The sequence below is a fragment of the Manis pentadactyla genome, chromosome 2 (genome assembly GCF_030020395.1).
Source record: "Manis pentadactyla isolate mManPen7 chromosome 2, mManPen7.hap1, whole genome shotgun sequence".
Taxonomy (NCBI): Eukaryota; Metazoa; Chordata; class Mammalia; order Pholidota; family Manidae; genus Manis; species Manis pentadactyla.
The window spans coordinates 76504288-76518237 of NC_080020.1; the positions used below are offsets into that span (position 1 = coordinate 76504288).

Sequence of the window (13950 nt, forward strand, 5' to 3'; positions counted from 1 at the left end):
CAACATTAATAGGAGTTTGAAAGAAGTTGATTCCAACCCTCATGGGTGACTGGGAGGGGTTCAGGATTTCAGTGGAGGAAGTCATGGCAGAAGTAGAAATAACAAGAGAACTAGAATCAGAAGTGGAGCCTGGAGGTGTGACTGAACTGCTGCAATCTCATAACAAAACGGATGGATGAGGGGCTGCTGCTTATGGATGCAAAAAGAATATGGTTTCTTAAGGTGGAATCTACTCCTGGTAAAGATGCTGTCAAGACTGTTGACATGACAAAGGATTTAGAATATTCCATAAACCTAGTTGATAAAGCTGTGGCAGGGTTAGAGAGGATTGACTCCATTTTGAAGGATGTCCTACTGTGGGTAAAATACTATCAAACGGCATCACATGTTACAGAGAAACTGTGAAAGAGTCAATTGATGTGGCAAAGTTCATTGGTGTCTTAATTTAAGAAATTGCCACCACCACCCCAACCTTCAGCAGCCACCACACTGATCATTTAGCATCAACATAGAAGCAAGACCCTCCACCAGCAAAAAGGATTATAACTCACTGGAAGCTTGGATGATGGTTAGCATTTTTCAGCAATCAAGTATTTTTTAATTAAGGCATGTACATTATTGGTTTAGATATAACTGCTATTGCACACTTAATGGATCACAGTGTAGTATCAACATAACTTTTTTTTTCTTTCTTTTTTTTGTGAGGGCATCTCTCATATTTATTGATCAAATGGTTGTTAACAACAATAAAATTCTGTATAGGGGAGTCAATGCTCAATGCACAATCATTAATCCACCCCAAGCCTAATTTTCATCAGTCTCCAATCTTCTGAGGCATAACAAACAAGTTCTTACATGGAGAACAAATTCTACATAGTGAATAAGTTCTTACATGGTGAACAGTACAAGGGCAGTCATCACAGAAATCTTCGGTTTTGCTCATGCATTATGAACTATAAACAGTCAGTTCAAATATGAATACTCATTTGATTTTTATACTTGATTTATATGTGGATACCACATTTCTCTCTTTATTATTATTATTTTTAATAAAATGCTGAAGTGGTAGGTAGATACAAGATAAAGGTAGAAAACATAGTTTAGTGTTGTAAGAGAGCAAATGTAGATGATCAGGTGTGTGCCTGTAGACTATGTGTTAATCCAAGCTAGACAAGGGCAATAAAACATCCACAGATGCAGAAGATTTCTCTCAGAACGGGGGGGTGAGGTTCTAAGCCTCACCTCTGTTGATCCCCAATTTCTCACCTGATGACCCCCCTGCGACTGTGCCTGTCTTAGGTTGTTCCTCCCTTGAGGAATCTTACCAGTCTCTGGCTTCAACATAACTTTTATATACACTGGGAAACTAAAAAAAAATTCATTTGACTCACTTATTGCAATATTTGCTTTAGTTTGGTGGTCTGGAACTGAACTTGCAATATCCGTGAGGTATGCCTGTAATTATGTATCCACACAATGGCCTGGACGCTGCTCTTGAATCCCATAAAATATTCCTAGAACCACTGGCTTGACAGTCTTTTGATATAATCCAATATGAAAATAAATTATACAAATTTTTGATGCATTTCATGATTATACTGATCATTGAATTTATAGTAATACCTATGTTAATCTGGCCTTCCTGAAAATTGAATGAAAATCCAATACTTTAAGTTAACCTGTTAACATTTTGAAATGTTTGCATTTTACTTTGTAGAAAAAAATGGGAAACCATTTTAAAATGTGTTATGTGTTGCATCTTCCTTAGTAAACAAGTATACGTGGCATGGTTAAGACAATCCCTTTTTGCAGTGTGTTCTAACACACTTCTATTTTTAGGGTATTATCAGATATGTAGTGATAAGGTAAATAACTCACTGTGGTGGTGGTACTTGGGTTAGTAGACATCTAGAAAAATGCAAACAAGTGTGATGTGTGTTGTCCCTGGCCCTGCCTGCCTGTCTGGCCTTATCTCCAGCTTATTCTGATATCATGCTGATTTTCCTACCCTGCAGTCACTTGGAACTGCATGTGGTCATATGAATAGCCTAGGGGTCATTTCCTTCCGCTCTTGCTTTTCTAATAAACAGCAATGTCCTTCCCTACTTCTCTATCACCTTTTTGTCTAGCAGATGCAGCTGAACAATTGCCTTCCTTGTGAAGCCATTCCTATCACCTCCCCTCCCGGCAGGGCTGGGTGCCTGCCAACGCAGCTGCATTGCACAGCTCCAGGGGGCGCCACTCCCTTCACACACTGGAGAACCTGTCCTTCTCCAGTAGTGTCCGGAGTATGCCTCTGTGCATTTAGCATCCTAAGTGTTACTGTTCACAGGCTCCCCGAAGGGTGACTGCTTTGGGATCTGAAGCTGAGCCTTCTTTCTGCTTGCCTGGCATAAAGTGGTGCATAGGGGTAACTACTTGAATTGTAGTTACATAATTGGCACAGTACATATTTTAGGTGCCTTCGAGATATGTAAGGCTGGGCTTTCCCTCCCTGGTTCTGCTCATATTGTTCACTTAGCCTATCTGGTGGCTTTTTCTGTGTTGTGATATCTGTCCTTCAAGTCATGTCCCATTTCTAGTGGCTGTGCTGCTAACTGCCTTTTTCAGGTGTCCATCAACACGAGGAACACCCTCCTCCTCCTCTTCCCCACTGCTGCATTGTTCTTCTCCTTCCTCTTCTCCCTCCTCCTTTCCCTCCTCCTCCTTCTGTTCCTTCTTCTCCCTGTCTTTCCCCCCACCCCCCAATTCTCTATTCCTCTGGCTGCTCCTCCTCCTTGTTCTCTTGTCCTTTCTCTCCTGCTTGCTTCTCAGTAGAGGGGGGCTTTTGCCTTTTGACCAATCGTCAACAAAAGCACACCTCTTAAGAAGCCAGTCTCTGAATCAATGACATTCTCTTTCTCCTGAACCATCTTTAGTGCTTCCTCAGGATTTGCAGTACAGTGTGCCCTAAAAAATCAATTCAGGCGTGCAGTTACTACCAGCATCTGAGCGTGATGACTGACAGCTCTGTAGGTGACGGTTTTCTACAGCTTTCGAATTGCAGTTCCTTTTTCAGAGTTGGACAATATGATAATTTATCTTCCTTTCTAGCTAGTGTATTCTCAGGACTACATTTATCATCCAAATATTAATATATCTGAGTACCTACTAAAGTTAACAAGGTGAAAGAGATTATTCAAAGGTCATTAACACACAACAAATCCTCAGCTGTCATTTGCCCAGCATTGGTGAGAATTTGGGTCTTTTATGTAGTTGTTTATGGAAAAACCACTGCATTTTATGAAAATTTTGAAGCGAGAAGCTTAGTTTTTGTGCTTGCTCCTGTCTTTGTAACTTCGACAGTACCCACCCAGAACTCTATCACCTCTACACTGATTTCGCCAGCTGGGACTTGAGACTGCCCATAATATTTTACAAAACCACAGTCTAGTTTGAAATGGAAAATACTTTGGGGAACTTTGTATTGATGACTCTAATGGCAATTTGGAACCAGGTTGAAAGGGAGAATCTGCAAGGGGTGGGGTGATATTGTATGGCATTTAGAACATTGACAACTCTCTGAGATTTAGGTCTCCCTACTTTCCCTACTTCTCATGATGATACTTGCCTATATTTTTGTGTTTTATCCTACAGATGATTATTTAGTTCTGAGCTAATGGCAGGCCGAATACTTCTATAACACAAAAAAGTTTTAAATTACATTGTTCTTTATAAAAGAAAGCTACAAATTACGTAGAAGTTTTTGGACTCTAGAATAGTCAGTTCTGACTGACTGACTAAGCTTCCATGTCTACAAAGGTTGGTTAAACAATTTTAGTTGTTTTCAGAATGAGCAATTTCCTCAGCTAAAGAAGATGTAAATGAGCATTATTTACCTTTAAAAGATTAAAAGACACTTTCAAAGATTAGTATAACTTAAAAACCTATTAAGATGAATTCTTGGACTAGACCTTGCATCACAAAATCAGTTTGGAAACTCAATTTAATATTTGTCAACTTAATTGGAGAATATTGTGTTCTCCCTTATCGTGCTGTGTAGACAGCCTTTGGGCTGGAACAGACTTTGTTACTCATAAGCCAATGAACTGAATTCTGATGAGATCATGCTTTGACATAGGATGTCGACCAATAGCAAACCTGCTTCAGGGGCTTGGAAGGTATCCTAAAAGTGACAGCCAAAAGAGGTGGGGATGGCATCAAGCAGAGAGAGAGAAGTTTCTGCTGCTAAAGATTATTAATGGAATTATTTTTGTTTTAATCCTGACTTAGTAAAATCAGATACCTCAGTAAATCGTTGATCATAAAACTCTGCTGTATTTAGTAAAAAAATCAGAATTGATATATTTTTTAAATCTTTCTACATCTTCTCAGAGTCTGATCACCATTTAAAATATATGTGAGTTGCTGGATTCTTGTTGTTTGTTAACTAGTTTAGAATTACCTGTGGTGTGCGCTGGTGAAATTAGAGTTGGATTTTGCTTTATGGAGAAAACTGGTTACTGTCACATCTGTGATTCCTCCAAAGCTGTCTTGTAGATAGCTGATTTGCAGTTTTATTTTTAGATCCAGTGTTAATACAGTGTTTAACTGACAGCTGTTGGAATTTTGAACTTTAATAAGAAATGAGAGAATTTTAAATGAAAGGGGGTCTTAAAATACTGTTTCACTAACTCAATTAGAAATACTTTAGCAAGTAATTTAATTGAAGGTGATGTTATGATCAGTTTTCTATCCATATAATCCCTACCTAGAAATATTTTATTTTAAAAACTTTTGTTTCAAAGTATAAGGCCTGTAACTAAGAGGTTTGTATTCACTTAGTTATATGCAATGAGATTCTAAGCTCGTTTTAATGTAACCTACAGTCAAAAGCAGTCATCAATGCTTGTCAATTTTATTCAGATTGCACATTAAAATATAAAGCCAAAAGGTATTTCAATGGTTTTAAAATAATGTAAAAGAGTAATAAAAAATAGAGGTTATTTTATTTTAATTGCATTTGTGCTTTGGATTTGTTATTTGTTAGGAAACATTAAGATAGTGATCTAAGCTCTTAATATTCTTTTATAATGTTTCATAAAAAAATTGTTCACTACACATTTTTGGTTAAAAGGGGCCTTCCAATCTTTTTAAAATGCCTGTGTTTGATTTCTATTTGAATTGCAGTTCACTAGGGAATATGTCTACCTTTGTAGACTTATTAATTTAGTGCCAAATTCCTTATCAGTGTTAAAAAATCATTTACTATTACTGATAATGAAAAAAAGTCATTGTTTATTCTATAAACTATGAAAAAATATTTTTAAAGTCTAATTTTATATTGTTCAATATAATGCTTTGCTATTGATGCTACTGAGATTTTTGATTATGAAATCAAGAATGAATCTATAAAATGACATCTTTCCTGTACAAGTCTGCTTATCAACTGCACTCTACACTATCCTATTCACTCTTTAGAGAAAACTTTTCATTTTTCAGAACAATGTTAGCATATGTACATGCTTTATTGTTTATTTTTTGAGGGAATTATTCTAGGCCAGAAGCAAAGAAAATTTTAGTGAACTTTTCACTTTAGCCAAAAGTACCTCTAGCATGTGGACTCTTTATTTGCATGATTTGACTATTATTATAATGCCAATGTATTTATGGCAACATTTAGCATATTACCCTATAAGGAAATTATGAGATAGCCTGAAAAGTGACAGCATTGCCTTTTATACTATGACAGAGTTAATCATCTTTTAAGAACTTTTCACAAGGTGATTTGATTTTTGGTGATTTTTAATGATAGAAAAAGCATGTTTTCTTCTGCAGTCCATGAAGGATGCATTTTTAATAGAGTGGCAGTGGAATATGCATATTGGTTAGAGTCTAATTTTTAATGTTCATGGTAAGTATATGGTCTTCAGGGCAATGAAAGCAGGGTAAGTTCCCCAAAACTAAATAGAAGGAAAGATAAGAGGTTTGTTTTCTTTCAACATCACTAACATCAAAATGTGTGGCATAACATGTATTGACTGACTTACTCACAACTCTCTGGTTAAGAAACAGCCTATTGATCACAGAAAGCATGTTCCCTCTCATGGAACTGAAGAATGTTTGAGGGGACAGAACACCTGCAGGTGACATAGAAGCAGAGCCCTTGAAACATGCTGAAGCTACTGTATCAATTCCTACCACACTCTAGGGCTTTGAGCCGTAAGTCTCCTTGTCCATCCATCATACCATGTTTCCTTCAACAAATTGTGGATTATCTACCAAAGTTAGAGCTAGAATATTGAAATACATTGACAGCAAGTCTGGAATTTCCTCTTCATGACCTGGGAAGAGAGCCTTATTGACTGCCTGTGTAAATGCTTAAGGAAAAAGAGGTTTTTAAATAGGTAATGTCAGAACAAATTGGTGTTTCTGTGTACACATGCCATCCTACCTGTATGATGTGGCTGCATGTTGAAGGCAGAAGGAACCCACAATAACAAGAAAGCCCATTTTTACTGTAGTTACAACTTACATTCTGTCCTTCCTTTCATCTGAGCAGATTTTGACAACTACCTGTCCACTGGTATTATCCCCTTTGAAGAGATTCCTGGCTGAAAAGTACCTATCACAAGATTGGAGACTCTTTTCATAGTAGAAGAATGAATCCAAGAAGATGTAAAATAAATATGCAGTACTACTTTTTTATATTTGTCAATCCATCCCCAGTATCCATGTGAACTGGGATAGAGAACACAATTCAAATTGAGGGTATTGCATGCAAATAAATTTTGAATGAAATGTCTACAACTTTCAAGCATCACTTTCAGGTTAGGGTTTCTCATAAGGTTAGGGTTTATGACCTAGAAGTGTTGAATGCTGCTATATGTGCTTTATTCATGTATTTGCTCAGCAATGCCAGACTATTAGCCCTAAACTAGAAAAGTCCAAGTCCCTCTACTTATTGGGTACAGTACATGCACTGCTTTGCCCCACACAGCCAAGGTATTTAATAAATGCATTTAGTATTGAGCATTATAAATACCAAATACAATTTGTGTTTTTATTCATATATGCCTTTTATGTTTCTTTTAGAAAACCTATAAACAAATAAACAAAACCACGGTAGAATCTTCTCATAAATCTTTCCATAAAGGTTTAGGGGAAAGGTCTAACCTCATGCATGTACTATATCAGGCTCAGATGAGGAGCCCGAGGAAATGCACTTTGGTTCAGTGAAGGATCACGGAGTTTGTCCCCAACTCTATCAATACTCTCTGAGAGAGAGCTGGCCGTGAATAATCAGCCAAAAGCAGTAAGTGAATTGAATTACTACTCAAACAAGCATTGTTGATATCATCCCTTTAAAAATTCTTAATTTGTTTGCTGAAGAGAACAGTCCTAAAATTCAATGAGTAGGATAGAGGTCTTGATATCACCAATAAGAAAAAATTAAATAACAACTAATATGTGTAAGTCTTTGACACTTATCATCAATTATTCCAATTCCCGGATAAAAAACTTGACCCCTGAAGCAACTGAATGACTTCTCTCAAGATCACACAAGAAAATCGCAGAGCAAGGAATGAAACTAAATTCTGCCTTTCCTCCATTACATTCATACCGTATCTCCCCATCTCCCTAGGACAGCCCCCATTTCCATGCTACTGTTTTCCCATATAGTTAGAGATAATTCTCCTTTTCACTTTGTACCCTGGTTTGGATGACAAATCATATGATCATGTCAAATATCAAAAAATGTCATAAATGTACTAAAATACAGAAAAAAAAAGAAAAATGAGTAGATGGATAAGGTTTATAGGATATGAATCAAATAGAAGTATAAAAAACAAATGATAAAATGATGATGGAAAATTTAGGGAAAGAAATGGAAAGAAAGTAGGTGATTTCAAAATACAGAGGAGAAAAAAAAAAGAAACGACTCATAAATTTTTAAATGCAGATTATTCTGAGAGCCATAAGGACCCCAGGAAGGAGCAGACTAACCATGGGCAGATCAGAAAGCCACGAAGATGAGACAGTCTGTGGCCAGATGTCTAACTCAGGGTGTCAAAAGTGCTCTGTCGTGCTTCAGTAGTTGACGCTTTCATAAAACAGTTTAAGATGCCAGGGGATGCCGTGTTCACTGGAAGTTTATACAGACTCACTTTTGAGGGGAGTTATTGTGCAGTTGAACAAAGATATTTTTCAGTCTTGGCTTCTCCCTTGAGCGTTGGTGTATTTCGAATGGTTCTGTATTCTGCCTCGTTGAGTGCAGTAAGTCCTGGAGCTTAGGTGAAGAACTAGCCGTCCCGCACACACTGAACAATCCGAGGGCATCATTAGTCTGGGTTCCTTAGCCATGTCTTGGGTCTGGGGTCTGACGGCTGTATTTTAGGTACCTGGAACTCAAAACAGAAAACAGAGCCAACCAACAACAATAAAACACTTGAGAGGCCTGCATAAGGTTGCCATTAAAAAAAAGTGGCTAAGTATAAAAAAAAAATCTACAATTTGAAGTCTAAAATTTATAATTTCATGAAACCAATGCAGCAAAAAAAACAAGAAAAGTTACTTCAAAAAAGAACAATCTTTTAAATTGAATTAATTTAACCTAATGAAAAAGTACACTTTTGCAGTCCCCCCTTTTCTTTTTCTTTTTTTTATTTCCCTGCACCACTGACCAACTTCTAAGAAACTTTGACCGTGGACGACCCTCTTCTGCCTGTAACTAAAGCTGATTTACAAGATACTAAGGAGAAGACTATTTCAAAGTAATTCTGTCAAATGAGATTCTATGGTGTCTTTGCTCATTCAATATTTAGCGATCTTTGTCTTAATTCTCGTAATTTTTAAACTGAATTTCAAGTGCTAAATTGAAATCTGGTTCACTTCATTAGTCTTCAGTCACCTCTCACGCTCCATCTCATGACATATGTAGCTCTTTAATCAGTGCTCAACTCCCCTAGGTCTGGGCTCTTTAGTCCTATTAACTGTTTCTCCCAGATCCAATTTTTCATTCATTCTTCCTCTGGGCACACAGGACAGTTCTGGGTGCTAGGCACACAGGAAAGCTTTCAGACTTTGAATTCAAGTATGTCTGTGCAAACAAAGCTGTAATAAATAAGATCTATGCTTACAGCATGGTGCAAGAGGGTTGAGGAGAAGCATTCCAGCTCGTGTGAAGCTTTGAAAGCGTTGTGAGTGCTGGCCAGGAGAGCTGAGGGCATTCCCCAGGCACACGGGGCACCAGGAATGGTGGTGGAGAGTGCAGGCTCTGAGGGCACACTGCCCAGACCCCCAGCTCCTTATTTTACCTGGTGGGACTTCACCAGTCTGATTCCACTTCCAGAAGGGTAAAATGTGTATACTCATGTACGCACTTCAATGGAGTTTTCTCTGAGAAATAACAGTTAAGTGGGTGAAGCTTCAAGGACAGTGCTTAGCATGGAATAGTAGTTTAGGAAATATGTGAATATGTGAATATTCTCAAAGCACAGAAAATATCATGCTTGCCTTCCACTTGATTTGATTTCCACATTAACATTAACTAATACAATAATTTTAACATAGTAGGAGTTCAAGAATCACAATTGACCATTTTGGTATTAGACTGTTTGTATTAGTATATATTTCTGTCTATCAACTATTAGACTTTTATGTTGGGTAGAGTGTCCTGCTTCAGTTATCACCAAAGTAGAACCATAAAGTTAGGGGCAAATTATGTCTTTGACTATGAACATGGACATTTCCGTTTGAACTCACCTTGGAGCTGGCTGTGGCGTCATGCTGCAAGGCATGGGAGGCTGTATAGTCCTTCCGTGGGAGTTGCAGGTGAACTAAGAGTGCCGATGGCTAATAGCTGGTTGTATAAAAGCTCTCCAAATTTCCTCATTTGTACTCATATCAAAAACCAATAAAGTTTACCTAACACACCTAGATACTCAGAACAGACATCCTTACAAAATGCGAATAAACAGGATGAAGATTCTCTCACTCACATGTCCACCTACTACATCTGAAACATTCTTCTCCACTGAGGACCAAGGGTACAGACTACTGGCACAGCTCTTGTCCTCAAGGCCCCCAGTCTAGTATGCAGGATCTCGTGCTCTGCTTACAGTTTGCTCAAACACGTGGAGATCATGCCCTTAAAGTTTGCTTTTTCAGTGTCACATCTTTTGGTGAGCGAGTTGTTAGGCTGCCAGGCTAACAGGTAATTTCCACTCTCTTCTCCCTAGACTACATTAATGTCAGTGTGGGGTACCTCTGTTCTGTTCACAAATCGCTGAAAATGTGTGACATCTTTGACTTTTTAAAACTGAAGATGGTGTGTGCATGAGTGCCCCTGCACCTGCACACATGGGCCACCATGGCAGTGTTCATGGAACCAGGGTGGTGGTCTAAACGAGACAGGGCACAGTCATGCTAGAAAAGTGCTCTCTCACTTCTCATGTGAGAGTCTTGGGAAAAAAGTTGATATTCACATAATACACAAGTCAGTTTTAAGCTTATAGTAGGTTCGAGTTAAAGAGCCTAAATAAAAAAGTCAACATAACAAATTAAGTTTCTCTTTCAGAAAGATAAGTGCAACTCAGCATAGGGAGGGGGTTTGCTTTTGCTTGGAGGCAAATACAAATGATGTCACTTACTAGATGTGTCACCTTCAACAAGGTAACTGTGTCAGGAAAAATGGAAATATTTGCCTCATGGTATGTTTAGCATAGCACTTGCAAATCATAGACTTTCAATAAACTTAAACCATTATTATTGTTTATCCCTGCCAGGATGTTTGCAGTTTAAGATCTGGTTGCTTGAAAGTTAATACCTTAACTCAATGGAATAAGCATGCAGTGGTATAATTTTCAATATTGTTAAGTGGAATTAAAGAAGGTATATAAATATATGTAATATATTTAGGAAAAAATGAATTTAAAAAAGCAGGGTGTAGTGGAAGGATGCACACCTCTGACCTTGTGGGAGGAGTATATGGCTCCCTATAAATTACACTGTGGATGGCCACATTGATGTGGAAATCAATGTAGCAAATTGTCTACCACCATCTTCTTTCTGTCACCTAATGAAGAAAAAGAAAGGGGTTAAACTAACCATGAACGACTGAAGTCTTAGCCTGGCGACTATGATGAGTTTTAGAGAGAGAGTGCAGGGAGGGGCTCAGTCCCTAGAGAGACTTGAGGACTTCTGTGAACAGCGCACAAGCTCTGGAATACAGGCTGGCCTGCAAGGACCTCCAGGAACAGACTCAGAGCGCTTTAATAAGTATTCCAGGGAGTTAGGCTTTCCTGGAAAAAACAAATTAGTGTGAGAAGTCAGTACTGTGCCATTTCAGTTTTAAAAATAGCCAAGTGTTGTTAGGCTGCTGTGCGCATGAGAGAAAAAGAAAGTCCTTGTTAATATTTGCCTTAGCTTCCACATTAAAACAGAGGAGCTACACTGAAATTTTTGCTTGGCAAATAATGCAAAGGTCATAAGGTTTGTATCACTTGCAATCACAGTTTGGTTCTTCCAATGACAAAGTTTGGGAGGAATGTGTCCCCTTTTATCAAACAGTCTCGCAATAAAGGACAGCCAAGTTGACGGTTCTGCCTCTTTCACTTAGGACCAGAGCTATGCCTGCTCCTTTCAGCTCTTCATTTGCCTAATTGCCCTGTGAGGCTGGCAGGGACATTCCCTGCAGCCGTGGCTCTGCTGACTGCAGAGACCCTACCTGGCACTCTAACTTGGTGCGTCAGCATTTCAGGTAGAAATGAATGAAAAATCAATCAGGATGACTGCAGTGATAGTGTGCCCAACTCTAACCTAGTTTGTCCATAATTCTCCACCATTCACCATAGACCCAGGCAGTGTTTAAGATGGTAAGTGAATTTGTAACAAATGTGCTGCTTCTGCTTCATCGGGCTTTTTTTTTTTCTTCCTCTTTTCTCTTTAGAACAGACAAATCTAACCTGCTCAGGAAGCTACATGTAAAATGAATGATGATATCAAGTTGCATGCAAATATTCTTTATTTGCCATGGTTCAGTTCCTTATTAGACTGGGTGATAACTATTCATTTACAGATACATGAAATTGTTGTTTCATAATTTATGCTTCAAATTCAGAGGTTTAAACATGTTTTTAAAAGTCTATATCCTTGTCCCATCTCTCTAACTTGCTATAACTCTCTACATTGAAACTATGCTTCTTTAGATTTCTAGATTTACAATTCTGCAAAGATAGAGTTAAATACTGTTTGGACTCTGGCTACAGAAGGGAAACTGGAGTTCTTCAAAGCTGCAGTCTTCAGCTCCCAAGACAGCTACAGTAACTTTCTGAACAGATTGGGTTAAAAATTTTTACAGACCCATTCTGTGATGATAAGGCGGTAATAAATTGTGCAGTGCAACACGCCAAAGGTTTCCAAATCTCACAAGCCTCTTTGTATGTGATGCTCTCACAGTGAAGAAGATTCTTTGGGATATAAAGATGAAGAGTCTACTTCTTCTGGTGCTGATTTCAATCTGCCGGGCTGATCATCATTCAGAGAACTATACTCTAGATCATGACAGAGTTATTCACATCCAAGGTAAGAAAACACAGGTTCTCTTGTGAAAGTCAAGTTAATTTCAAGTTACTCAGAGTTGAGGTTAGTGTTTCTTAATCTTAGTTCTGCTGCATTAACTTTTCTTTCCTTTCTGCTAATTGGTGAACATGCTCCCTGACTTTCGAATGCTATTGCATCCGAGTAGAGTTAGAAACTGGGGACAATTAAAGTGGAATGGCTTAAGAATATCCAACTGCAGAGAGTTGATGTAATTGTTCAAGGCTTTTTAGTATAGTTGTCATCTTCTAAGTAGAATAGAGGGCATAAAGTTTATTTAAATGCAAAGCAAAAGAGGGGAGAAATAAGAAGCAAAACTAACGATGATGTAAGGTCATTCTGTTAGAGTAATCATTAAGAAAACCAATATGAAAATGAAAGTCAGACAAGCTAAGGTTCTGGAAAAAATAACTTACCCTATTAACCATCTCCTTCAGTAATTCTCATAGACTGTATATTGCCCCTGCATATTTATTTTCAGCTCAGCTGAATCCCAAGCCTGAGAGCTGTAGCAAGATTGGAGGCTGCAGTACAATGCAGCTATTTCCTGAGTCCCAGCTTCAGATGAGGGACATTCTTCTTTAAGAAAGCGAAGAGGCTTAATGCAGTGAGAAAAAGATAGTTCTAAAAGAGCTGTAGCTTCTCTCTTTGCCCTTGTATGCTGAATAATTAAAATAAGAATTATAGAACTTAACAGTTTAAACATATGATGATATAAATTTTAGATGACCTCAGTTTGGGGACCAGAGGCATTTATAACTTTGCTAAGAGACATAAAACATCAATTTGTATCTTCAAGGTCAAAAGTATAGTCTCAGAAAACTGCATCCACTGTTGAAAAGTATGACTTGTGAAGGTCAAATGATAGTATAAGTCTGGCTAGAAGTATTTTTCCTGTAGGTATTATGACTATCCAAATAGAACTCTGAATTGACAATGTCGAGCTACTTTAGACATATCTCTTTCAATTTTCTTTGCTTGCAACAGCTTTATATTTTTCACTGTTGGACCGTGAAAAGGAATTATATAATCATAAATATTACTATGCAAGCTGCTGACTCGGCTGTTTCCTTTAACGTGTATAGTAGAATCAAAGCTGTTTTCCAAAAACTATACACATAGAGATTTACTGATGCCGAATAACATCTTTTTAATGTCTAGTCACAGAATTCACTTCAGCCAGAATAGTAATACCTTGTCATTATTAAAAATAACAGTTTTAGATATGATGTAAAATGAACTTTAGTTGTGGTTTCAAGCTATTATTAGACAGATTCCTGTTATATTATTTACCATGTATAAACTACTTTGTCTAAATTGTACCCTGAGAATGAAAATATTATTTTAAAAGTGTATTAACATTTAAAAAAT

The 13950-nt window shown here is 37.7% G+C and overlaps 1 protein-coding gene across 2 annotated transcripts in view; it reads left to right on the top strand.

Annotated features, from left to right (window-relative positions):
• Nucleotides 1–13950, top strand: part of HAPLN1 (hyaluronan and proteoglycan link protein 1) — a 62252-nt gene that overhangs the window by 23100 nt on the left and 25202 nt on the right. The window contains exons 1-2 of one of the 2 annotated variants that reach the window (XM_036914222.2): nt 11666–11855; nt 12439–12564. In XM_036914222.2, coding sequence (XP_036770117.2) covers nt 12465–12564 — 100 coding nt within the window. In that variant the 5' untranslated portion in view covers nt 11666–11855; nt 12439–12464. Of the gene's footprint in view, nt 1–11665; nt 11856–12438; nt 12565–13950 lie in introns of those variants that run through there. The other variant, XM_036914223.2, reaches the window with a different exon arrangement.